Source organism: Trichoplusia ni, chromosome 6, assembly GCF_003590095.1.
Source record: "Trichoplusia ni isolate ovarian cell line Hi5 chromosome 6, tn1, whole genome shotgun sequence".
Lineage (NCBI taxonomy): Eukaryota > Metazoa > Arthropoda > Insecta > Lepidoptera > Noctuidae > Trichoplusia > Trichoplusia ni.
Window position 1 is genome coordinate 10,163,720 of NC_039483.1, and position 26,154 is coordinate 10,189,873.

A 26,154-nucleotide genomic window follows, 5' to 3' on the forward strand; every position below is an offset into this window, starting at 1 on the left:
CATGACTTACGATCATTTAGTGCTGTTAATGTCATGTCTGATTACAAAATGTGTCAAAAATAAAAGGAATATTTAACCGTCTGAAACGTCTATCGTAATACAAACTCTCATAGAGCATCTCATTTGAAAGAAGATATTAAAACGATTTAGCTACTACAAGAAATATCTGTAACAGAAAAGAAATAGTTGGCTCTGTTTGTTGGCACGCCATTTTCAGATCAATGTTGTGCGTAAGCTAGATCTCGATTTCGTGCAATTGGGGAGGCCATGTCCAGCAGTGGACGAGTATGGGCTGATGATGATGATAATGCGTAAGCTGTCAAAAATAAGAGATTTGTTCTAAGCCCTTGTTAGGGTATGAGTGTTCTGTGTTTCTAACTGCAAGCTGTTTGTCTAATCCGTACCATTAGTTTCATAATATGAACAAAATCATTAGAACGAAGAAACCAAAGATTATGGACTTCAATTATTGAAGACATGAGTAACTTCTTAAAGCTTTGAAATATTATTGATGGAAGACTAAAAATATCTCCCACAGATTTCTGCCGCTAGTTTATAAGCCATGAAATCCGCCAATCCGCAAAATAGGTTAAACTCGGCTAAAGAGCTTACAACTTGATAAAACTAACCCAGGTATGAAACAGAGCATAAATTATGGCACGTCAGAGCGAACTCATAAAACTCTCGTTCCAATGTTCACTTTTGCTGACTTACACAAAGTTACCGGTATAGAAAAACTGCATAACACTGTTGCATAATATTGTTCTTTTTTATAAACTTAAAATTTCTCCTTCAAAAAAGAAATTATCTTGTAGGTGTTTTTTAAATAAATAAATAAATCTTTGGGCAAAATTTGGCAGTTCTTTGTGGTTTTTGGGTTTTCGGTGTCCATGATACAATATTTTTTTGGTTTACTACATTTAATTTCGCCATGTAAATAAAAGCTAGGCATAAAGTGGGTATAACAATACATGCTTTATTTTCCTCATAACCATATTTTGGTTCCACACAAACCAGTAAATTACAAAACCATAATACCTATTTATTTCGACAGCCACAAGTAACATCTAAATCAAAGTCTTCTAATGAACAAGCTCCTTAAAGAAAGGGTCGAAATCACAATTGCGGCTGTTAATAATTGTACATCGCTATTCGGTAGGCGGGGGTCTGCCAACGCTGGGATCTTATCGGCCGCAAGACATTTGAATGATGAATTGCAAACCCAGCGCCAGGATATTATAAAGACGTGCTCTTCAAATAACTTGCCATTGTTTTGGTATTAAAACTGATTGCGAGCTTGTATTGTTGTTTTCATTTAAGAGACTGCAATGTCGGATCTCTATTCCCAAGGTAAGTTCTGGATGGAAAACAGTATCTGCCAGTAGCAAAAGTCAAGGCAGATATTATCTTGTTTACAAATTATCTAAATATTTTTGGTAATTTCGACAATTGTGCTCCAATCGATTTTGTAAACTTAAGTTCAATTTTTTTTCCCTATTAAAAATAAATCGTTGTACAATTAATTAATTAAATAAAAACTCCGTCGAAAAAGTTTTGAACTTTTCCGAAGAAGGTAAAAGTTCCGCAACTTTCCAGTTTTGTGTAAACTGTTCTTGAATTAACTTGTTCTTAATGGGTTAAGCGATTCCAACTAAAATTAGAACGCTTTTCATTTTGTTCTTTGAAGTTTTAAAAACATGTTAGTTGGAGATCAAACAAGACGTTGTTGTAACTAAATGTTTTATGCAGATAACTACGAGAGCCTCGTTTACTGCTACCCTATCTGATTTGTAGGGTTCTGTACCCAAGGGGTTAAAACGCAAATCTATTACTGAGGCTTCGCTATTTGCCCGTCTGTTACCAGACTATCTCTATCTATTAAGTGTAGCGTGATGGCAAGACTGCTGAAAATGTCACATTTGATATATCTCTATAAAAAAAAAACTTCAACCTTAAGAAGCTATTATTATAATTTTTCTAGAACCCCTTTATACGAAACCCTCCTTGCCGCGACTGCAACTCGCTTGACCTTTCGTCTCCTTATATAAAATAGCGCTCATTTATACATTTTATCAAGAAGATTGTTTTGAATTAAAAAACAAATGCTCGTACCTTCACGCATACTACTTATGTACTCCTACATACCTAGTTTCTTTTTGATCTTTTGCGAAAATTCTAAAAATCCTCTTTTTTGCGTCCTTATAGTTTCGAATTACTCTCAACTCTTAAGGTGCTAACCGAAATACCCTTAAGACAATTTTCTCCTATTTCGTAGTTGGTTGAACATATAAACAGGCTCTCAGTTTCAACGTAGTAACTGAAATTAAGTTACATTTAGTTTATAAGGTAAAGTGGAGAACTAACTTACTGTGTAGGACTTTAAAGTGGTTTGTTATCTAACCTGTCGATTGTAATATTATACTTCGTTTAAAAATAATTACGATTTGAGCGCAGTTGTATTTATAAATGTTTACTAAGTTAGAGAATCGGCTCATATCTATTGTTCATTCCCCTAAATTTAATTGAACCCTTTTTAATTAGGTACCATCTTAAATTGGCAGGCGATATTATACATGTACAGAGCAGTAACGAAATTTATTAGGCACGAGCTTGTCTTTATATTGTTAAAATGAATGTTTAGCTGAAACTTTCCAGTCGTCAAGAAAGTTTATAATAACGAGAAGAATTTTAATTACATTAAGAACTCATTAAGTACTTACCTAATTATCAATTGAAAGGACAAGGGCCAAACATTTCAAAAACACAGATCTTTTATGAAGAAAACTTATAAAATGGAATGCTAAAGATAGTTCAAAGTTGAAAGAATTTCTTTCATGGTACGAGCAATTAAGTAGGTTTTCCATCTCGGAAATTGAGTCTCCTAGCGACTTCTTAGTGTTTGCCGAGAGCTTCGGAACTCCCGTTAAAAAGTAGTAAAAATATAAGTTTTGTCGCAGGAAAGTGCGGAGTATTAATTATGTATGTCTGTAGATGATAGGGTGGCTGGCAGTCATCTTATACACCCTTTCACTTCGACCAACTATGTTAAAAGTACGCAAAGTTTCAAGTGCTAGTGCTTTTCATATCTGCAAGTTAGTTTGGGTTTAGTTTTCTTGTTAATACTTGGTTCTAGATAAAACGGTCACGGCCCGCAATAGCTGAGCCAGACAAAAAAAAACTCGCATTGAAACGGTATGTTGCGTAACAATTTCGCGAGAATCGATTGAATACTCGTACTTTTTTGATTCGATTCAATTTTGAATCGACAAAAAAAATCTGACTTGATTTTGATCGAAAAACATACATTCCATAATTACAACTTACCGCGACTAACTTTGTGGTTCGGTCTGATAATAATATTATTTACAATTACGTCGAATCTCATACCACGTGAAATATTACACAATTGGAAAATACGCGTATAATATCGAATCCATTAACTAAACTACATGATATCAAAATATTATATCTACATTAACATTTAAAACTTCGTTATTATTCCCCTCACATTCAGTTTAGTTATAATAATGTTGATATTAAGCTTTAATGTGTTAGGCCCGTGAACTAGGCCTGATCTCGGCTCCCGGGGGTTTTACAACAGGTCATAATTAAATAATTACTGTACACAGTCGGATAACAAAGATAATTAACATTTATTACCGCCGACAGATTCTAAAGGGTATTATTATGATTCATATAGTTGGAACCGAGAAATACGTATTTAATAAAACTATTCATTGTGTATAACAAAATAAAGTTTTATTATTCATAGCAGAAATTTTAATGGTGTTTTGTTTTTGCTCATTGAAAATGAGTTCAAGTTCAAAATATACATTTGACTTCATATCATTATCATCATATAAAAATACATTAGTCAAAATGACATCTGCTAAAGTGACCAACCCTAGAAGTTATGGTTGTGACGCTTTTCACAAGAGTCTGTGGCAAGTGGGGTACATATTGATGAGTTTGGGATTGTATTGATAATTTTGGGTTAAATTATTGAGAAAAGGGAGAAGTAGACAAATGCAGATCGGAAAAAATAATAATTTTAAGGTGTCATACCTAAATCTACATCTTTGTTCAATAATTTTACAAAACATAAACTTGACATCAAACAGAATATAAACTGCTAAAAATATCTTAAATATTATCCTAATGCTGTTGAAGAAATCCCTTAATGATGTTTAACCTGTAAATATACATTAAGCCCCTCTACGAGCGTTTGTCTAATCAGTATCTTATATCTCTACGCCTACTCGAACGTCCCAATATATCTATTTCCTTCTTTGTATTTCCCGCTAAGCCCACATTTTGCAACCCACATCAGTTCTTTTTTGAACGTTTATCAATTTTGCGCCGATAGCCGAGCAGTAAAGGTCAGAACGTCAAGAGTTCGATCCTCATTTGGACAAGCATTTGTGTTATCCTGGTTTTGAGACTGGGTATTTTTGTACATGTGCCTTGAATGCACCATGAATACATTGGGGAAGGCTTTTTAAAAAGAAAAAAATGTGAACTATATTATGCTAGAACTAGACTATGCTTGCAATTCCGCCTGTTTGGATATCAATTAGTGCGACCAACATTTTTACTTTAAAAAGGCACAATTTGTAAAAATTATAAGTTATTCAACTTTCCTATAATCAAATTTAAGTTTCGTTCAAAATAGAAAAGAAATCAAACAAATATTGTTTGCAGGCTCAGCTGCAGTCGAAAAGCCAAATACTAGTTTTCACGCTATAAATTCAGTAGTGTTGTCAATTTGACATGAAAAACAATACGTCGTATTGAGACAGAGAATTAAAGCTTGGCTTATGCACGGCGGTGAGATAGGTATCGACATCTTCACAAAAAAAAGAAAACAAAAAAATATATGTTAGAGAACTTCTCGTACTTAAACTGATTCGTCGTAAATTCTTCGTTTATAGTTCGTTCTCGTCGTTAAGCAAAAAAGTTTAGAAGTTATTTTCTTCATTCGCGCAGTGGTCAGATACGTTTTGCAGTGAGCGCTGTGGTTTCAATTGACTTACATAATAGAATACCAGCGGTGTGCATTCTCAAAATGAAAATTCTTTGTTTACCGAGGTGATGTAAAGGTGTGTATACAATCTTGATTTTGAAATTATAAAGTAAGATTATTGAGTGACAATAGTGAACGATTTTGTTTACCAATAAGTATTTAATTCATGTTTATGTAAAGCGAGCACTTTTACCCTAGACTAGTCCTGACCGATAGATGAAATAAACGTTTAAAGTAGATCATCACTTGTTTGTAGCCATTACATTATTTAATAAACAAAAAGGTTTATATATGTACTTGATTACAGGAGACGGCGGCGTAGACATTAGTCAAATTACTGAACTTAATTATAGTAAACAAGTAAAGTAAAAATTTCAACTCATATAGCAACTTAATAAAAAATACAAAATTATTTTTTGTTTCATTAAGCGAGGCCGATGATGAACTTTATTAAAATCCTTTTGCTCAACCAAACGCATGATACAACAAAAAGCTGAATTTTTCGTGAGTGTTAACAATTTAAAATATTCCAATATGTCCAATGTTGCACGTAAACAATAAATATTTTTGTTCATATATCAATAAACATTTCAATTGTAGTCCCGGTGTGCAGCCGGTCTAGCGCTCGCATTCAATTCCAACGTTGTTTTTCTTCCATTAATATTATTTTTCGGGAAACATTTTCTCTTTGTGCGGTAACTAGATGGCGTTTAATTAAGTTTTGTAACATTGTAGTACCTTTGTCGGGCTCGCGGTTACCGGCCGTTTGACTGGCACCGAGTTTTGTTGTTCCAGACCACGGAACATAGAAAACAATGTAGTGGCACTTAAGCTATTAGGAGATGACAATGATCATTTTCAAATGGAAATATTATTGTATTGCAAATAAAATACAATATGAATAACTTACCCTACAGTAGTTTTTGTTTCATGCAATTACTTTTGCTTGTATAAAATCGGACATTATATCATATTTTTAAATGTTTTTAGTATGTGACACTTTGTGAGGTGGGAGTGTCTGGTGGCAAATGACGAGGAAACCTGCCCCAGATTTAAGACTCAAGATAGCGAAATACGTGGCCCACCTCTCGACACCTTTAGTTAGACGCACCGTCTTTACATCTGCAGTCTATCGCCGTGGTATTATTTTGGGCATGGAAGTTATCCTTTGAATGAAAAGTGATAAAATATTAATAACGTGACGGGAAAAGCATTTTGAATAATTAAGTTTAGTGATACCAAAGAACCGGTTCCATTACTCAGATAGAGGGTGGTGCCACTTCCATTCACTTTCTATGGTTCTATGTTGAAGATGTTTGGAAGTTTGGTGGAATACGTTTCAGTTTCGACAAAAAGGTACTTATTTGTAAAGTTGGTGATATCGAGTTACTGTTCAACTTCCAAAATGTTATTAATGGGAAAACTGGTTGATGTTTGTTAATTGTTCAGAATAATAAATTGAAACGAAATATGTTTGTTAATGACTCGAACTCTAATAGCAGTAATTTAATGTATTGTGTAAAATTATCGTTTGTTTATACTTTTGTACGTGGAGTTATGTTGAGATTCATTATTAAAATTATTCGATATCGATATTTTTGTACAAAAGCATACAAAATGCGGGCACTCGTCGTGACTTCACCTCCTTCCTAATTACTAAGTTTTATCCTCATTCATGTGTAGGTAAAAAATAATTGTAAAGTTTAAGTAGATTTCACGTCATTCTTCGAACAAAATTATTTGACGGTCAAGGTCTAGACTATTCATCATCACATAAAGAAAATGTTTTCGATTTCGATTCGCGGGAAAGGGCCTTTGAATTACGAGCGCGGTATCCGCCCGGGTGCCGGCCGGCTGCCGTCCGGGACCGTCCGGCGAGTGTCCGCCCGACGTCCGGTAAACGGTATCGCCGCCACCGGACAACGACCTTCGCAATTTATTGCTTTATCTTCCCTAGTTTTAATATTCGCCAGAGGTAAAATTTATCGCCCGAGCAAAATGGCCGCTTTACCGTCGATTTGGGGTTTTGTCATTAGCTCTTAAGTGCACTATTCACTTGACACTTTGTCGGCCTTTGTACATCCGCAGAGAAAAAAACGTCATAATGCAACTACTTGAATAATACTAAAAGATTTAACGTTAGTATCAGTCGACATCAATATTTAATTTTGAATTCTACTATCTTGTTCAGCTTCTTGACAAAATCTATGGAATAAAATAGAAAGTCAATTTCCACGTATTCTCAAAAAATTCAAACTAAAATATTGAAAACTACTTTTAACGTGATGTAATACAAAAGCGTTTTTCATATACCCTAGCTAGACACTATTCTTTACGTTTCTATGCGCTACGAGCGTAGGCGGCATTTTCTCGGTTACAGCTACGTGGCTACAATGCTACGCCGTACATTTATATGCTGTGAGCTACGGCACTACGTACGTGCTACAAAATAATATCAAATTGAGCTGTCATATGGAAAATCGAATTCAGTTTTTCGTTTTAATTTGGTGATGGCTTACATAGTGGAACGGAGGAGAAAGTTTATTTACACAGAAAACAAAGGCAGAGGCAAAATGTAGGCTTAGTTAAGTAGCTTCATTAGTTTGACTTTATTTCTTGCTCTATTTAGATAGAGCCCTAATTAGTGGAGTTTGAAAAGGATTTTAAACGAGAGTGTTCTTAGCTATAATTCTAGAGAACCTATTCAAACGGTTCGGGATTTTCAGTCTTTTGAATCTATAGTGTTGTCTGTGATCGACAGAATTTTCTATTTTAACATTTCTGTTTAGTAATTATTAAAATGTTATCGTAACATTTATTTCGAGTCCATGATTTAGATACAAAGAAACATGTGGTTCCACACATGTCACAGTGACAAACGGATCATTATCTAATTCATAGCATTTTTAACAAAACCTAAAATGGTTTTATTTCTCCGTCCCTCGGACCTTGGTATCAGAGTGGACGAGTTTATTCGGAGCCTACTTTTGTTCAGGACACTCCCCTTCGGTGTATTTCTAGTGATTTATTGTCACCGACAAAGTGTGACAACCTCTGATAGATAGATCAGAAAGTTGTCAACTTACAGCCAGATTCTCGAAAGTCGATCATCACAAAAATTGTTAATTGACTGTCAAACCGCATGTTGGACAATATGATTGGTTGCAATTATTTTCGCAAGTGATCATTTAATTTCACAACTGGATAATTTTAATGATTAAACTACTGAAAGCGATTTTTTCTGTCTGAACAGATTTATTTTATCTAAAAACTTAAAACCATTTACAAAACTTTATGATATCTACTAGAAATCTAAATCCATTTTATAAACATGTTCGAACACCAGCCATGAAACAGCAATTTGCTTGCAAAGTATTTTTCTCTATTCTACATTGAAATGGATATTCATAAACCGTTTTTGGCATTCCGATATATGAATTTAGGAAATAAAGTTCCCAGCTGATTAAAACCCGATTTGTTATGCACTGTAACAGAATAGATGGATTTAATGTGGATTCTATCTTTAATGTTCTTCATTTTGAATTCGATTGTTCTAAGTGGTTTTATAGCCTTCTTCACATATTAGTAGCGATATGGCACGGATAGCCGAGTGGTTAAAAGGATTAAGATAGAACCTACCGTGCACGACTTGTCACGGTTTGTTCCCCGCGTAATAGTTTGTGTGATCCACGATTTCTTGACCTGAGTCTTAATATCTTTGTGCATGTGACTGCTGCATCACAGGGATTAAATAGAGTAGTTAAAAAGAAATTGAAGATAGGATGTAAAACTACAATCACTTTGACATGCCTTTTTTTATAAAAGTCGATAAGATTATCAAATGGCAATATTCGAACACATGGCTACAGTGACTACAGCGTTCACCATAGTTCCAAACATAAAACCATAAAAGTAAGCCAACACGCGCAGTACTCTCATAACTCAAGCGCCGCAGTTCTGCAGGTACCCAGCGCTTTTGACTTTAATGTTTCACTAAATAAAACCCGTATTGTATACACACAAGCGTAAAACTAAGGACCGTTGGAAATTAAAATACAAACGAACAAACAGTATAATCACATAACAATTTCTGTGTAGTGTACATTTTGCAAGCAAAGCGCGCATTACACCGTAACAAACACACAAAAGACTTTTGATATCAGCTTATATTGTTTTGTGAAATCGGCAAAAGAAAGCGCAGGGTGCAGTGAAAAAGATCAAAGTAAAATTGTCGCTGTAATTACGTCGGTGGATAAAGGAAAAGTTAGGCGTATTGCACCCGGCGGTGATAAAACTGAACGGAGCTTACTGACTGCTGGAGACAGTGCAGTAGTTAGCGATTGTTTGTATACATGCATAGAATGACGACTGCTTTTCTGGGAAATGTCTGCTTTGTTCTAAGAGTGCAGTATTTTCGATATGTGTACCTACTCGGTCAAAAAGTCGATTTTAGGTATCGTAAAATTCTTGCCAATTCTGGGGATGGACAATGACTTTTATTGTATGTAAATGTTTATTACATGTAATATGTTAGTGTTAAGAATAATTTACAGAATGTCATGTGAGAGTGATTTGTTTTAAAGTTACTAACCACTCAACTGCGGTGACCACATGATATTAAATGAAATTAGTGGAAGTAAATTTGTATCTATAATGTAACAAGTTTCATGTAACGTAATTAAAATTATGATTTTGTAAACAAAAACATACATAAAAACAGTTTTACGTTACATGCAAAAATAATTAATAAAATTAGTTCATCCAGTCCAAAGTTACAACGTAACAAAAAACTCATACATAGGATAGTAAGATTCTCTTCGCTTTTGATGTGGGTTGTAAAAATCTGGAAGCCTTCAGAAATCCGAAACATCAAACAAACAATATGCAGGAGAAATCTCTTGTCTTCCAACAACTATCCGAAGACCGAACATTTTTGCTTGGGTTGCTTTACCTAACCTCTTAGTACGCCCCGCAGCTGTTAAAGATATATTTGCCTTCAAGACATTTACTATGGACGCTTCAACCAGTTCTGATACCACTCTGAAATCGAGACGGCACTCTACACTGCATCTAGCGCCATCTCGCTTTGACAAAGACAACAGACCAGTACTAAGGGTTCACGGTAAGTGCGCAAGTTATCTGATGCCTATATTTCATCGCCAGGCTCACAAATAGGTCACGTTAATATATTCCAAGGAAATTTATACAGAATTTGATCAGTATGTAATATTTTCTGATATTTGAGTACCCGTTTTAAATGTTTCATTTGTTAGACAGTTGCAAGCCTTTTTTTGAGCTCTGAAAAGGCACGATTAGCTTATCCTGATTACAGCTACTTATTAAGTGCTCATAATCAATATCGAGATCATTTGCTGATAAAGAATAAAAGAGCAAGAAGCGTATATCAAGGTGTGGAGTAGTTTATTGCCTCATTAATCCAGCAAAAGAAAGAAAAAACATGTAATATTCGAAATCAGATAGTCAGAAATTTATTAGCTCCAAATCAAAATCCAGAATTAACCTTCAAAGAAACTAAAACTTAGCCAGACTTTGATTTTTTAAATAAATTCTACATTGTTTTTTTTCCTAGAGATATTGTTACGTGAGATATGGGGTAGACAAGAAGGGTTGATTTTTTATTTCATTGAAAAGTTTTGGCGTATCTGGGAGCGTCATATCGGCGATAAGGCTGGAGCTTTTCTGCTCTCAATATATTATATCTAGACTAAAGTAACACGGAGTGTAGCTAGAATACAAAAAGAATATTATGGTGATATTTTTAATCATAATACCAACTAATATTTATTTAAAAGACTACATAATACTAGTGAAGAATTGAGCCAGATTGATACCAACTTTCATACCAATTTTGATATGAGTCCTCCCAAATTCCATGAAAAAATCTTGCAAGTATTTTTCGGGGTTTGACTACAGCCTGTACATGGAATATTGTTCAGTTAGGTCGTGTCCCTTTGCCATTTCTTTGTGACGGGCAAAATAAGCGGAAGCGGTCGGGACGAATGGATTTGATGGAACAGATTAAATGTGTATATTCAATTTGTGCCCCAATTTGTGCCTTATTCAATTTGCTGCTGTCACTTACATCGTGATGCCGAAACACTGGTCTAGTTGTAATATAGTGCTGGTTGGGCTATTTTAGGGTTTTATGTTTAAAATTGGCAATCGTGCAGTACTTTTTAAGGGGTAAAAGTTACGTATTGTTATACAGGTACATATTGTTATATAACTTACATTTATCGCTGCTACTTAGTTTTGTATAAAAAATGTGGTTTATTAATAACGACGTTCGTTATAAAAATCAGTTGTAAAACTCGAATAAGGTTCCTTTCAACAGGAATGAAAATAAATTGTACGAAGTAACTCAACTCCTAAAATTGGTTGCGAACATAAAGAAATTTGATCTTACAACTAAAAATTAAATAAGAACGTCTGTAAGTACGTACTCTTGTAAAGTACATGTGGCTAAATGCCAATTCTATACAGCCATACGAGCTAACTCGGTGCTAATTCAGTTTGGAGACCACAATATTTTCCCGTTTGACTTTTATCTGTTACCAAATGCCCCAATTAAAGCTTCAGGCTTGAATTTGTGGTCAATATCGACGCTTCAAATAAGATAGATTGGTACGATATGGGGGTTAGAATCGTAGTTGCTGAAAGTAGTATGTTAACCCTTGAGAATGGGTCCTGTAAAGGAATGAATCCTATAAATTAACTAAATAATAGACGATGAGAGAAGCGTAACGATCTGCATTTAATTATGAACAGTTGCAATATCCTTTCGTTAGGAGTTCTCTGTTTCTGTTTCTGTCTCATGCGAATAAGACTATCTGGCAAGAGTGAGGCGATAGAGACCAGACAATAATGGTTCTGGTATCCAACCTTATCGTTATCAATTCTAAATAACGTTTTTTTTAGTCCCTGCAGCCCTGTGTATGTTAACTTTATCTTAACTAAAAATAAAAGAATATCACTTGAAGACCAACGCTTCTTTTACCAAGACTTAAAGACCATTCGAAAACTCTTGACCCTTCAAATACTTTGGTTGTTTTCACTTCATACTATTGACCTACTAATATAGACGAAAAACAATTGAAGATTTCTCCTCTCCTTGCAAATTCTTCTCGACACCAGATCCTGATCTTCCAAATATCGGAACTAAAGTTTTATCGAGTTCGTTAGTGATATCCCAATGACTTTGAACGACGCGTTTAGAGAAAACTTTTTTAATTCTTTCATCTGTTTCCAAAGTTAGTTCTAAATTATTAGTCTGTTAGTTGAAGGCTATCGCGTCATTGGTTAAAGTTAGTTGGACAAAAGTTTGCGTTCGGGATTAGTAGGCGGGAGAAGTGAGATCCAATTCAGATAGCCATGAGACTGGCTCTACACGAGGCTGCGAAAAACTCTAATACCCGCCAATTGGTTACTACAGGCTACACTGGCCTGTTGGTCTAGCGGTTAGTGGGTCTGTCTGCTATCAGACTGCTATGGTCGTGGGTATGATTTCCACCAAGAACATATTTTAGAAAATGTTTTATAAAAAAATATCTATATATATTCATATATACGATTTTTTTTCTGGGGTAGGTATAATTTCTCTTTATTATGTACATATGTGTTTAAAATATAAATAAGTATGTCTATCATTTTTCTACTACTCATGCTCGCTTTGGTTAGATTGAGACTGGATGACGTTGTGTGAAAGTCATGGAATATTGGGGAATATAATTTTAGTTTTCTAGCGACTATTGCCATGTAAACTCGAGGAGGTTCGATGCCTCGGAATTGACTAATATCTCCGGAGACTTGTTTTGCCTAGTCGACCGAAAATGTTATTGGACCTGTATTTCCTTGGCAATTCTTATTTACAAGTGACAATGACTAAACTGACTTGACAAATAAGTAAGTAATAATATTTATTTGAGTCAGATGGAGTTTGTATTGTTTGAATGTCATTTTTATTTTTGTCTAGTTCTTATTCATAACATTTTGTGTAAACAATATATGTTATTGTTATTGAAATATAAATAATATTCATAACAAACTTAGTAAGTCTGAAATACAAAATTGAATTATTTCAACTTGCAAATTCTGTCTCTAATTAAAGATATGATTCAACAACAAAACAAATGAAATACGAAATGAATGTTTTAACAGAATTTTATTAATAAAGTTCAGTCTGTCTGGGTTTCGAATGGTCTTTCATAACAAATATTTAATAACTTGAAACACACCCTTTGCCAAGACGTGGTGAAGCGTGAGTTTGTTTTTGGTAAAGGTGGGGTTCCGAATCTAAGAGAAGGAGTATTACATACTCCCGTACTTTGTATTTCAATCCTTGTATTGCGGGAGGTTTTACAAGAACAAGTGCTTGTCCTACCCCATCGAACTCACGTCGTCCTCAGTGAGTTTGGCGTGGCCTATGTCGTGTAAGTGTAGTATAATATTGTCATGTCATATTTACTTACGTATTATTATTTAAATAAATCATCGGCCTAGCCTTTTCCCAACCATGATTGAGTCGGCTTCCAGTCCAACCGGTTTCAGCTAAGTACCAGTGTTTTACAAGGAGCGACTGCCTATCTGACCTCCTCAACCCAGTTACCTGGACAACACGATACCCCTTAATTAGACTGGTTGTCAGACTTTTTAAGCTTCTGACTACCTGTAACGACTGTCAAAGATGTAGGAATAACAGCCGGGACCCACAATTTAACGTGCCTTCCGAAACACGGAGGAACTCGTTATGACAAAGATGGTCACCCATCTACGAACCAACCGCGTCAAGCACAGCTTAACCTGTGATCGACTCACTTATGCGGTTAAAGCTTAGCCGCGAGGTATTATTATTTAAATTACACATTTAAATAGTTTTGTTTACATTTTTAAATATATGATTTGTGTTACCTATCAGTGAACCCTAAAATAGTGGGTGACCAGTGCTTTCAGAACTTTGTTAATTTGAACAGTTTCTTCGTAAACATACAAGAACCGGTGTTTGTTTGGCACTTATAAAAAAATAAAACAAGGTCTTACAGGTCAGTACAGTTCTAGGTTAAACGCAAAATATTTATAAAATAACTAGCTGACCCAGCAAACGTTGTTTTGCCGGTTTTTTTTTCTAGTTGTATGTTATTTTAATGCCACATTATAAAAAAAATAAAAACAAACAATTTCGTCCAAAAAATCAAATAATTTTTTTTAGTGTGAGCAACCCTTATCATTTAGGGGTATGAAAAATAGATGTTGTTCTATTCTCAGACCTACCCAGTATGTATACAAAATTTCATAAAAATCGGTCGAACCGTTTCGGAGGAGTACGGTAACTAACATCGTGACACGGGAATTTTATATATTAGACTTAGAGTCCGAATACATCTGCAATGAGATTTTTATTTTGAGAGTATTATTATTATTAATTAATATGTTATTTCGTTTAGAAATGGAAGTAAAGTAATTCATTTTTACGGCTTTTAGTCTATAAGAGTTAGGCTGAAATTAAATATAATCGAGCGTTTTGAACAATCTCGTGTCGACTCCGATTGAGTCTGAAACTAGTAATATTAACGTCCCGAAAGGTAATATAAAAAATATGTAATCATTTGCTGGTTTGTTTCAACTAACATCAATCAACAGTATCGCTTTGATGTCAGTTTTCATATTGCATCAGTTCTGCCAGTCAAAAGCTAACATAAGTGAATGGAAGGTCGGCAATTATCTCCACTGTGATAGGCAAACAGTTCTTATGATTAATATAGAAGAGTCGGACTACTACCTACAAACACAACGGATACAAATAATAAAATTGGCACATTGTTAAATAGCTGCGAGCTTTGAAAAATTACATTGACTTTTTTATATGAGGTACATTTATAATAATGTTCGCTCCTGAAATATTGCAGACCGCAAACTTATAAATGTTTACACTCAAAGAGTGATGTCAGTTGCAAAGTAAAAGTATTAAATCAAGGAACTGTTGAGGTTGCGGCGAAGTTAAAACGAGTTTAAAGTTGTTCGCGATAAGAACTCCCGAACTCTGCCTCATAACCGCAGGGAAGTTATTTACAAATTTTAAATCGTTTATTGTTAATAGTAGGTGCTGTCGCGAAAGTAGCCCCACGTGTACACTGAGAAATGTAGGTACGTGAATTTATAAAAAAAAAAATACAAACTGGTTAAATGCGAATTGGATTAGCGACATACTGTTTTTCGTATAAATAGGTTAAAAATTAAGAGATTTGTTAAAAAGAACATCATTCGTTAAAATGACTCTACCAACTTTTGTTATTTGTCCTTACAGCGGCAACAGAAACAGATCGACTCTGAAATAATCAACTGTCGCACTTTCATGATTCATCTGGTACAGCCTGGTGATAGTCGGATGGACAGACAAATGGAGAGCACAGCCTTAGTAATAGGTTTGCTTATCAGATATATGACACTTAAAATACACATTTTCTGTTTTATTATCTTTATACAGGTTAACAATAAAACAATGGTCAGAAGGTTTACGTTTACTCTTACGTTTTGTGTTCCTGACTGGTTAAAAGGAAACAATAAGTGCAATAACTTAGCTTATTTCATACTCTTAAAATCCCACATTTAAAAGATATCACTAAAAAAGCGATTATTGTGGAATATATTCAGTCTAAATTGCAATAAAAGATTGCATACATTCAAGTGTCTATAATAATGTAATTTCAAACACTTCGATTCCTGGACCTACAATCACCTCTGAAAATAATACTAGGTACTGTAGTTGTGGACGCTCTCCATTCCGTAACTGCAACTTAAGAGGCTTTGCACCCCGCAGGTCTCCTTTTCTAAAGAAAGCGCACACTTTTGTCTACCCACACTCACCATACTTCATACACATTTATTTATATTCTGTACTCGAGTCCTGTCATCTCTGCCGAACACTTGAGACTCACATCTGCTCTACATACAGGATCCATTTCATACAAATATTTGAGATGCTTTATAAGAAGCTGTCCGTTCAATGTGACCGGTACATAAAGAGGTTTTAAATGTATTGGTTTTGTTATACCGTGTTTGTTAGTTGAATATAGTGTTTTAATATTGCCTGCCAGGATAGCCGATGGGGATCATCAACGTCACCGTCATGGAATTTGACCCCCGCGTAGGACAAGAATTTTATGTAATCCATGAATGCTTTTTTTAAGTCTGGATGTCTTGTGCATCTGACTTGAATGTTTGTGAACCTCCCCGCGACACAAGGATGAAATTCGTAAGTGCGGGGTTATTTTTTTATGTTTTTTATGGGGAAGTAAAAATCTTGTTTCTAATAATTGGAAGCCAATGTTAGAATGGATTGGAAAAATTGAAATCTGGTATCAAACCTGACGCGAAGTCAGTAAACAACCCTTTAAACTTAAAAATAGAATATATTCTTATTCCGTCATGAAAAAAAAATAATACTTCGTGTATAAAATAAAACTAAATATTCTGCAGTAAATATTAGCGAGTCCGCGAGACGCGAGCGTACTATTCATATAAAATTCAAAGTAACGACGGCGGAGAATAAACAGCAGGTGTGCCATCGACGCGTCTATATGTTCCTACTCATATATTTATATTTATTATTGTGTTATGTCAACGTGTTTTAGTGCCACGTTCTGATCGATTGGTTCCCTGCCTTTGTAATACAATAGAACAGTCAATCCAATCTGGCGACGTGCTGTCATGTGGTTATTTTGTTTGATATAAGGTGAGGATTGATTTTGTATTTTATTTATTAGAAATAGTACTTTTCTTGATGTACAACCTGATGCCGAGATTTTGCAAAAGCTGTATTCATCTCCCGTGACATAACATACCCTGGAATCATTTTCAGGTTTACTGGTTTCTTCACGGCATTCCAATAGGCAGACCTGGTGGTCTGCCCGCACATTTTAAGACATTGCTATTTCTTCATTTCAATAATATGGGCAGAATTTATTTACAATTACAAAGGAACTAGGTCAGGTAACAAATAACTCTCAACAATCATGTACTGGGATCGTTTTATTAATGACATTCAGACATTTCAATTTGTTCTGTACAATAATAATATACAATATTTATTTATAACGGCTGGCGTTCTCCCTGCGATGGTAAATTAGGTATTTCAAAGACTAGACTACAAAATATATTAATTTAAGAATAAATTTAATATTCAAAGATTTTCTTAATGTTAAAACACAAATTTCTTTAAAAAAGTGTCTGCTTTTCAAATTTATATTAGTTCGTCTCAAAGAAATATTCGCTTGACAACATAAAATATATTTCAATAATATATTTCATTAACAGGCACAGTTTTTCTGTCACACAAGATAAGACAGTATAATTATATGTCAAAGCGATGAGGGTATAAAAAATGACGTTACTCTCACGACAGAGGAGTTTTCGAAAGCTATTTTTATCATTTCCACACGAAAATTACGCGGTTTTTTTCCATTCTTATCAACTATCTTCTGGTCTCCTGTAATGGCATGACCTACCTAGCTTTCAGTTACAAACACCAGCAAAAAATTATTGTCATCCCTTCAAAACGTCATCCTCTCCAAAATATTTGTTCAAGTAAAAAAAAAATATAGATCAAAATCCCCGTATTGCGTTATTCCAGTTAGCTTGGTGCCTAATGCCATTGCTGATTGCAGCTCAAGGAGGTTCTACGGTAACCGCGTACTTGTACATCGTACAGCTTCGTGTAACATCGTACAACATCGGATCAAGGTAACGAAGGCGATCGGATTATATAGAGCAGCATACGACCTCTTTGGCGACTGCAGCATCAAATTGAGTTTAACAACCTTTGCCTTGTCTCTATGTAGTCTGAAGTACTTTCCTCAGACAGATTTGTAATCTTATTTGTTTGTAAAGGTACACGTTATTCCTTCATGAATTTTCAAAGCTTTGTGTTATTTGAGTTTCTATAGTACTGACTTGGAAACGTTTTATCCTCTATTTTGTTCTTACTTTGACAGCAGACTACCCCTTATCCAAACTAAGCAAATGGATGTATGAGCCTTCAATTGATAAGTGACTTAACTTGTAACAAAAAATAACTAACCTGTTCTGAGTTTGTATACATTTTGGATGGGTCTTCTAATGGCGCCCAAGAATGTTGTAAAACATTAAGAATATTTTTGTAAACAAAAGCCGTAGGAAAAACATCAAAGATGAAATATATCTTTCATTCCTTCTAACTGACTTCCACGTGTCACTGGAGCAGACCCTTTTAAAGCATTGCGTTACGTCGCGGACTTCCCGACACCGCCGTCCGAATATGACATGTTTTGTACAACACCCCCCCCTCATCCCCTCCCACACCCAACCCCGAGGGACAGATAACATTTTGTTTAAGTCAGACAAAATGTTTTGAAGGGATACACCCGTATCTACATCTTTGTATTATAAATTCCAGTTTGTTTAGGAAACTTGGGGATATTGCGACTTGATTTTTTGGTCCCTAAACATCAATCTGGTAGACTAAACTAAATGTAAATATTGTTTGATGAAACGTTTAAGAAAACTAATTGATACTTTTTGGTAGACCAAAAATTTTGTTTCTGTATTTGAGCCAAAGTATAACGAATAAAGAATCGTTCTTTAAAATACTCGTAATTAACGAAACTTTACACTAACACATGATACTTAGTATTTTTTGAGTACCTGAAATATTGCTATGCTACAATAGCCTAGCTTTGAATAAGATTTGAATCGTACTTGTTTCTTTTTCGTATGGTTGATATAGGTACACGTAGTTTCAGAGTTTAAGCCCCTGGAGCTTAGGCTTCTGATGTAGCTCAACTTGATTTTTTTAAATTGAGATGGCTTCCTCGGTAAATTTTCCCTTCACTGTTTTTAGCAAGTGATAATTGCCGGTTTGGTACGGTAAGGTAGGTCGTATACGGATTTTGATCTCCTCCTGATCCCCTCCTTTTGAACACCTCGTTAATTGAAATAAAGTCTGGAAATAAAATCCTTTTGTTTTACCTCGCTTCAAAAGCTATTTGTCGGTTCTAGACAGACCGAGGTTGGTACAGTGCGGCTGCAACGTGCCTTGAAAGCCTTCTAATACATCCTGACAAATAAATTGCTGTAACATGGACTTGTGTGGGATAGTATCGTTTGTATTTCTTAGATCTAAAGATTACTTGTATATTGCCATTGTGAAATATTTATTGTAGAAAGGTTTTGTATGATTATTTTCTCTTTGAGATGATGGTAAAGATGTATGGAATATCTATAGGTCACAAAGATATAGTGCGGATGATGTACCTTGGAAGTTAGAAAGAAGAGCTTCAAAGTGTCGCTGACAAGCTTTTAGTTTCTTTTGCGATAGAAAATACAATTCAAATGAAGTATAAGGCGATGGTGTTTTTATCGGAGCTCCTATGGCCACTTTCCAGCTCCAGCAGCTCTATGTAATATAACCTACATATAGTACATATGAATATTATTTTCAGCAGTCAAAATTTCAGCTCAATCGGAAACCGGAGCATAGGCCAAATTCTACTTGGAAGATTTGATTACTAGCCGACAGAATGACATGATGACTGTAAACACCGACTGAGACAGATGAAAGTAAATAATAAAAATATTGTAAAAAAAACATTTAACTTTTAAATACGATGCTATGATGTGGGAGTTTCTAAAAATAAGTTTCAGTACAATAAAAATATGTTTATTTATATACATGACACAATTAAAAATACAACTGTTTTCGTGTTTGCTATCAGTATTACTAAATTAATTACTATTAAACTGTGTCAACAGCCAGGGAGGTCACCAGTACATTTTAAAATTGACAACATTTATGCAAAATATCAAATTATAAATAATTAATCGAAATAAACGATATTAACGTGATTTATAGCTTATAAACAAATTGGCACGTCCACTTAATTATATTTACAAATCAATTGTACAGGTAATTATCACGCTGCGTCGTATCCTGATGGACGCGTGGTAGAAAGGTCAGAGGACAAAGGTTAATTGTTAATTAGCGTTCTAATAACAAGAGTTCAACGTACAATTAGAATAGAAATTAAAATGGTTCTTTAAAAATAGATTTCAGTATTGTTTATATACGTGGCGTAACAGTTTTTTTTAATCTAAACTTTAGGATAATTAAAATTCCAAATTGATTTTTATATTTACCTTGAAAATTGCTACGTTATAAACGTTGAATAGAGTCTTGTGATAAATTTTGTGAATTATTTATTTTTTATTCAGTATAACACCTCACATTCTATAAAAATAAAACCTTGAACAACTAAACTAGACCAAAATGAATTAACAAAAAAAATAATATATTCAACATTTACTGAAAGATCTGTTCATTGCTATTGTACATAACATAAACTCATCTGCATCGGCTCGCATTACAGCGCATGTAACACGCATATGCGCATATTCAATGAGGCTGCATGGTTTATGGACGGTCAATAACAGTCAACGAATCAAACGCAATCGGGAATACAAATAATGAAATCATATGCGGCTTTCACCAAGTTGCGGTAAATCGTTAAAATGTTAAAATTAAATTCTTTATTGAGAGGTATTTATGACGGTTTATTGAAAAAATATGAGAAGCAACTATTTGAAATGATTTTACTGATTTTGGAGGGCCTTTGCGGGATATCGTGGTAACGGGTGGTTTGGTATCGGTTGAGTTTTAACCACGACTATTTTATTTATATTTATTTATTTCGGAATGCACCCAGGAAAGGTGCTAGAAGAGCGAATAACTTCTCTTTGGAAACTCTTGCAGGCAGTATTGAAACCAAAATCATTAAATTAGTGTGAAAAATGTCACGCAAACTATGGATTAAGGAAAATTTTACATAAAAGGATGACTTTCTACCACGCATTGTTCGTAACTTCTCAGTGTTTGTGGTCGCTTTATGTATCGTCGTGGTTACTTTACAAGTTTACGTGATCTTAATGCGCACAGTTTATACATAATACGGCCACAAACGACACTTGGCTCTCACTTTTACCATATATTATGTCGTATAAACGATAAAGTCTGCCACGACTTTAATATCTTAATTTTACATTTATAACTAACTTTACTTGATCCACCAAAAAAACATGCCAAAGAAAGAAACTTTCAAATGTTTTTTCGCGTTCCATATTAATTTTCAGAGTTCATTGCGCGTTAATAATAAACGATCAACAGAAATTGAATAGAAAACACGCGGTGGATTGCAACCAAAAGATTTAATCTTGGTGATATTTATATTTAAGAATTATGTACAATTTTTATATTTATTTATATTCTATCTAGAGGCGACTTGAGTCTGTGGGGTTACTCAACAAAGGCCGACACTGCTTTTAGTACAGTCGTGTCACGTTTGCGACATTGTGGTCTCTGTAAAAGCCACAAGCGTTCTTCGGACTGAGAATGGCGTGATAGGTGTATTGAAACTGGTGAAATGCCGGAATTTAAAGTGCACGACTGTACTGGAAATACGTTCTGGATTTTACTGGGAAATGAAACGTTTTCAACGGAGTTCTGCGGAAACAGGAATGCTGGTAAGGATTTTTAATGTTTTAGTGAAACCAGATAGGTTTGTGTTTTGTTTGTTTTAGTCAATCATTCGGCTATTGTTTTGTGTGTAGTAACCGTTTGTCAAAAAACAAAACATGACAGGATTTTATGTGGAGTTGAAATAATGCGGAGAACAAAAATACGTACCTTCGCGATTAACTTTATAACGTTTGTTACTGACCTATCATTATATGCTCTACCTATTTTATGTACATTTAACACACATTGAATAATAGACATGACGTGTGTATGACAATACACACAAAACAGTTTTATCAGGTGAAGTTCACGACAGGCTTCCGAGGGATTAGTCCTGCGACACCTGACGCCTCACCCCTTGGGCTTAAACTTGCTTCGAAATTAACACTTTATACAATATTTATTACTGTTTATGTGTAACGATCCCTTACCCTTTGAGATCATGTGTGAAATGCGAAAGTGAAAAAAACTGATTGTCTTTTTATTTATAGCTGTATAAGAAATGTCTTAAGTCAAGAGTAGGTTTCTAAGGTTAACATGATTTGTACGCCAGCAAACCAGCTCTACATCATGCCATAGTTTTAAATGAAATCCAAATAAATATTTTTCTTTTCTCAAGAGAAATATCAATTGACACAGATATTTCCGTGAACTTATACGGATAGCGAAATAAGTAGCTTGCGTAAACGAAACTCCGTGACAACGTTACACGTCGCGGTGTCATATTGCTTACAAACATCGAATGCCCACGACTGATGTTTTTCCTTTGATATTAAGATTAGTCGAGTGGTTGAGGAAACCACGCCAAACAGAAGGTGCGCGACGACAAACGTTTGTGTGTCCCACGAATGCTTGTCGAGGTGTTCTCAACAATACAAGGATTAAAGGCCTTATTGCGAGAGTGGTTATAAAAAAAAACATTTCATAATCCCCAAATAATTTGAACGAAAAGCGTTAACAAAAGTTAAATAAAAAATGTATAAATACTCCGACAGGCAGTTCAAGAAAGCAGTGTCAGCCCTAAAACAATAATATCATACAACGATTGAGCAAAAGACTTGACATAATATAATGTTTGTAATTTATCTAATTTAGAATGTAAGAGATCGCGTGCTCGTTATAAACAGATTTTGTTAGGTGTATCTTTAGCCTCATGAAAATATATTATTTCTATACATGTCAACGGGATTCACAGCTGAATATATATAACTTTCATTTACATAACACTCGTGTTGACTGTGTTGATCGAAAATATTATTTACAAGTTGTGTTATGTACTAGCGATATGTCTCAATTAAATATACAAATTAAGAAAATAAGTGTTGTTAATAGTATACTAAAATTACTGGTTAAATTTTCTGAAACATAGCAGATAAATCAAAAAATAAAAGTTCATTATATTTAAAAATTTGTTAAAATCTATTCCATGCCGAAATCAATCTTAAAACCATTATGCTCGCGTGAAAATAGAACGGAAAAACACAAATTCTAGACGTCAGCCTGTTCGAAACCCAATTAGAACTATACAAAATTAATTCAGATGTATTCTAAAAACAACGTAGCTTTTAAAATTCAGTAGTTAATTTAAGCAACACAACTTGAAATAAGTTAACGTCATAATTTATTCACAAAAGGACCTCATCCTTGACTGGCGGTGTGTGAATAACTTAGCGCTGAGCTTGAATAACGTTACAGTGTATTCACCGCATTGTTTCATTACGCGGGATTTCAACTTGCTATCGTTAAGCAACACTATTCTTGATGGATTAAACTGATCTCCTTATGAATTTAAACTTATTTGTTGGTTAATGTACATGACTTAGGAATCCGTGGTCGGGAAACTACTGTCTTTTTAGATAAGAGTATAGAATATTTTTAGATGTTTTGTGAGATAAGTGAAGATCGGCCCGGACAATTGATTATTCTAGAAACTTCAATAATGACAGAAATTGTTCGAATATATAAAAGCTGTTGCAAAAAAAATATTTTTCTTAGGCGATTACTATGATCGTTCACGCTGCTACGAGTATAAATTTCATTCGCATACGAGGGGCTGATTTAATTGTTTTTAGATTGTAAAAAGCATTAGAAAATATTGATAGCACGAATATAACCTATACAAATGAAAAAAAACATGTTTTTGAAATATATCGCTAGTATTCACAGAGGTTCCTCTCAACGCAGACTCACGCATTACCCCGTAACTTAACCAACACTCACAGCATTGATAATTCGTTTGTCAGTTTGTATGTCACATTACACTAGCACTTTATTTAACTAGTGAAGGCACTTGTCTTCTCACGAAGAATAGCAACGTCCACACAGTAGTCTCAAGACGAAAACGTGAACTACTGCTCGCCACGGCATCTGTTGACAAACAAGGGAATTCATATACTTGGCACTTGGAACACCTTACAGGGGACCACCTTACACCTTACCCAGCTCCGCTATTTACAATGGCCGATAAATAAATGGCAACGGTGACACTATTCGTAATCTTTTAAGCATTTTTCCAACACAATAATTGGAAATTCATTGTATTGACCGAGAGTGTTCCGTCCCGTACTGACTTTCCCATTATTGTGTAAATAGCAGAATTGGTGCTCAATGGCACTATTGATTGGATTGGACTAAGCCATACACTGGATAGTCGTCTTACTTCAATTTAAATTAAAAACCTAAACAATCCATTTAAAGAACTCGGAAAAGACCGAAAACAGAATAAAACACAATTATTTATGTTGGATACCTTGAAAGTAACGTACAGCTGCAAGGAGAATTCTTCGTGAAAAACCTTATTAGTCAAGCCATGTGTAATTAAAAGTATCACTACTTAAAATATATAAAAGAACGAACTTTTTTGAAAAAATATTAAAACTTTTTGCATTCCAGACAACAAAAACAAAACACGAACAATAATATAAAACGTGTAATATCTGTCCAACATTTAACATATCGTTATAACGATATATCGCTCACGTCACTCTCAGTTAGACAACTCACGATCGTGGAACAAACTCCTACTCATTTACATAACACATTTTGGGAGACCACTGAATAAGTTAAACAAAAGGTCCACTTATATTGCGACAGTAGTGACATCTATACATAACCTATCATTGAAATCGAATGAAAATGAAATCTAATACTTTTAATGTTTTTAATTGAAAATATATTGTAGAGTGGGAATTGTAATTTAGTGAGAATTGTTATGAATTGCGCTTTTTGTTCTCATTTAAACTATTACAAAAAAAAAAACAAATAAATTGTACGTGTTTCCCTTGTATTTCATGCAAACATTTTGTTCATAAATAATTTAAAAAACACGAGCACCATTTTAAAATCTAGAAAAGTATTTATTTGTCAGAAAAATAAAACTATCTAAAATCCTTAAAAAAAAACCACTAATCCATTGTGATGATATGTTATTATTTTTTTAAAAGTGACAATTAGCCTTCTAAGCTTGCCTGTCACACTCCAATATCGTGACATGTAGGTGAAATATGATTTTTATAACTTGATAATTACTTTGCTAAACTTTTCGTTTTGTATTTCATGGTCTTTATTGTTTAGTTTTATGCTTTATAATGTGAATGTTCGTGTATGGAAAACTATAAAGTAACTGCTGTTTTAATAGTGTTTTAGCATACAAGTGTAGCGGAACGAATATTTTAAAGAATTTTAAGGGGAAGGTTGTTTTCTACGTTTTATCATATCCGTTCTGTTGAAAGTTTGACTTGAATAATGTTGGGTGTTTGCGGAGTATAGATAATGCTGTAAGTGAGGAACATGTTCTTTCTATTATATTCATGAAGTAATTTCAATATTTACATTTATATATGAAGTATTAGTGCTGTGAAGTGTATGTCGTAACGTCGCGATAGATTTATTTCATGTAATTAATTAATCAAATAACCTATATTTGACTTATTAATCGAATTAGTCCATCAGGTAGATATACAAAGCATTAAATTAAGTTGAACATTTAAAACTTAAGTAAGGGCTAATAAACATATTTCAACTAACTGTATCCTTTTTTTTTATTAAATCGCAATTGAATAAATACGAATTCGATATTCATTTTGGAAACGTGTCGGTTTAATTAGATTATTTAGTCTAAAACTAAAATGTCTTTTTGAACGAACCAATCAATTAATTTACAATTTTACGAACCAATAATAAAAAAACAACACCGGGCGAGTGTCAAAATATCTAACTTTTTATTTACACATGCGTTGTAAAACTTTTCGGGAATTGGAATACACCTGACAGTGTTTAATCAAACGTGGAATTTATTAGAACAGCGTTTGCTGATGAACGGTTTGTGCAACACAAGCCTTTAAAAATGGGGCAGTCAGAATGAGAAACCGTATGCATCCTCACTTAAAATACTAAAACGTGGCTTGCCTCGTTTATTAAAACCGTACTACTTCACAATAACTTTTGTGTGGCAGGTTCATATTTATTTATTGAAATTTTTTTCGGGAACGACGGACTAGTTTCAAACTCAACTAGAGTCCTTATTTACGAGCTGATGGTGACTCAATATACGGGTACGTGGGAGTAAATT

The 26,154-nt window shown here is 34.2% G+C and overlaps 1 protein-coding gene across 1 annotated transcript in view; it reads right to left on the reverse strand.

Annotated features, from left to right (window-relative positions):
- Positions 1 to 21,695: 21,695 nt before the first annotated feature.
- Positions 21,696 to 26,154, reverse strand: part of LOC113494852 — an 81,059-nt gene continuing 76,600 nt past the window's right edge. Inside the window, exon 6 of the mRNA XM_026873353.1 lies at positions 21,696 to 23,951. Coding sequence (XP_026729154.1) covers positions 23,854 to 23,951 — 98 coding nt within the window. The 3' untranslated portion in view covers positions 21,696 to 23,853. The remainder of the gene's footprint in view (positions 23,952 to 26,154) is intronic.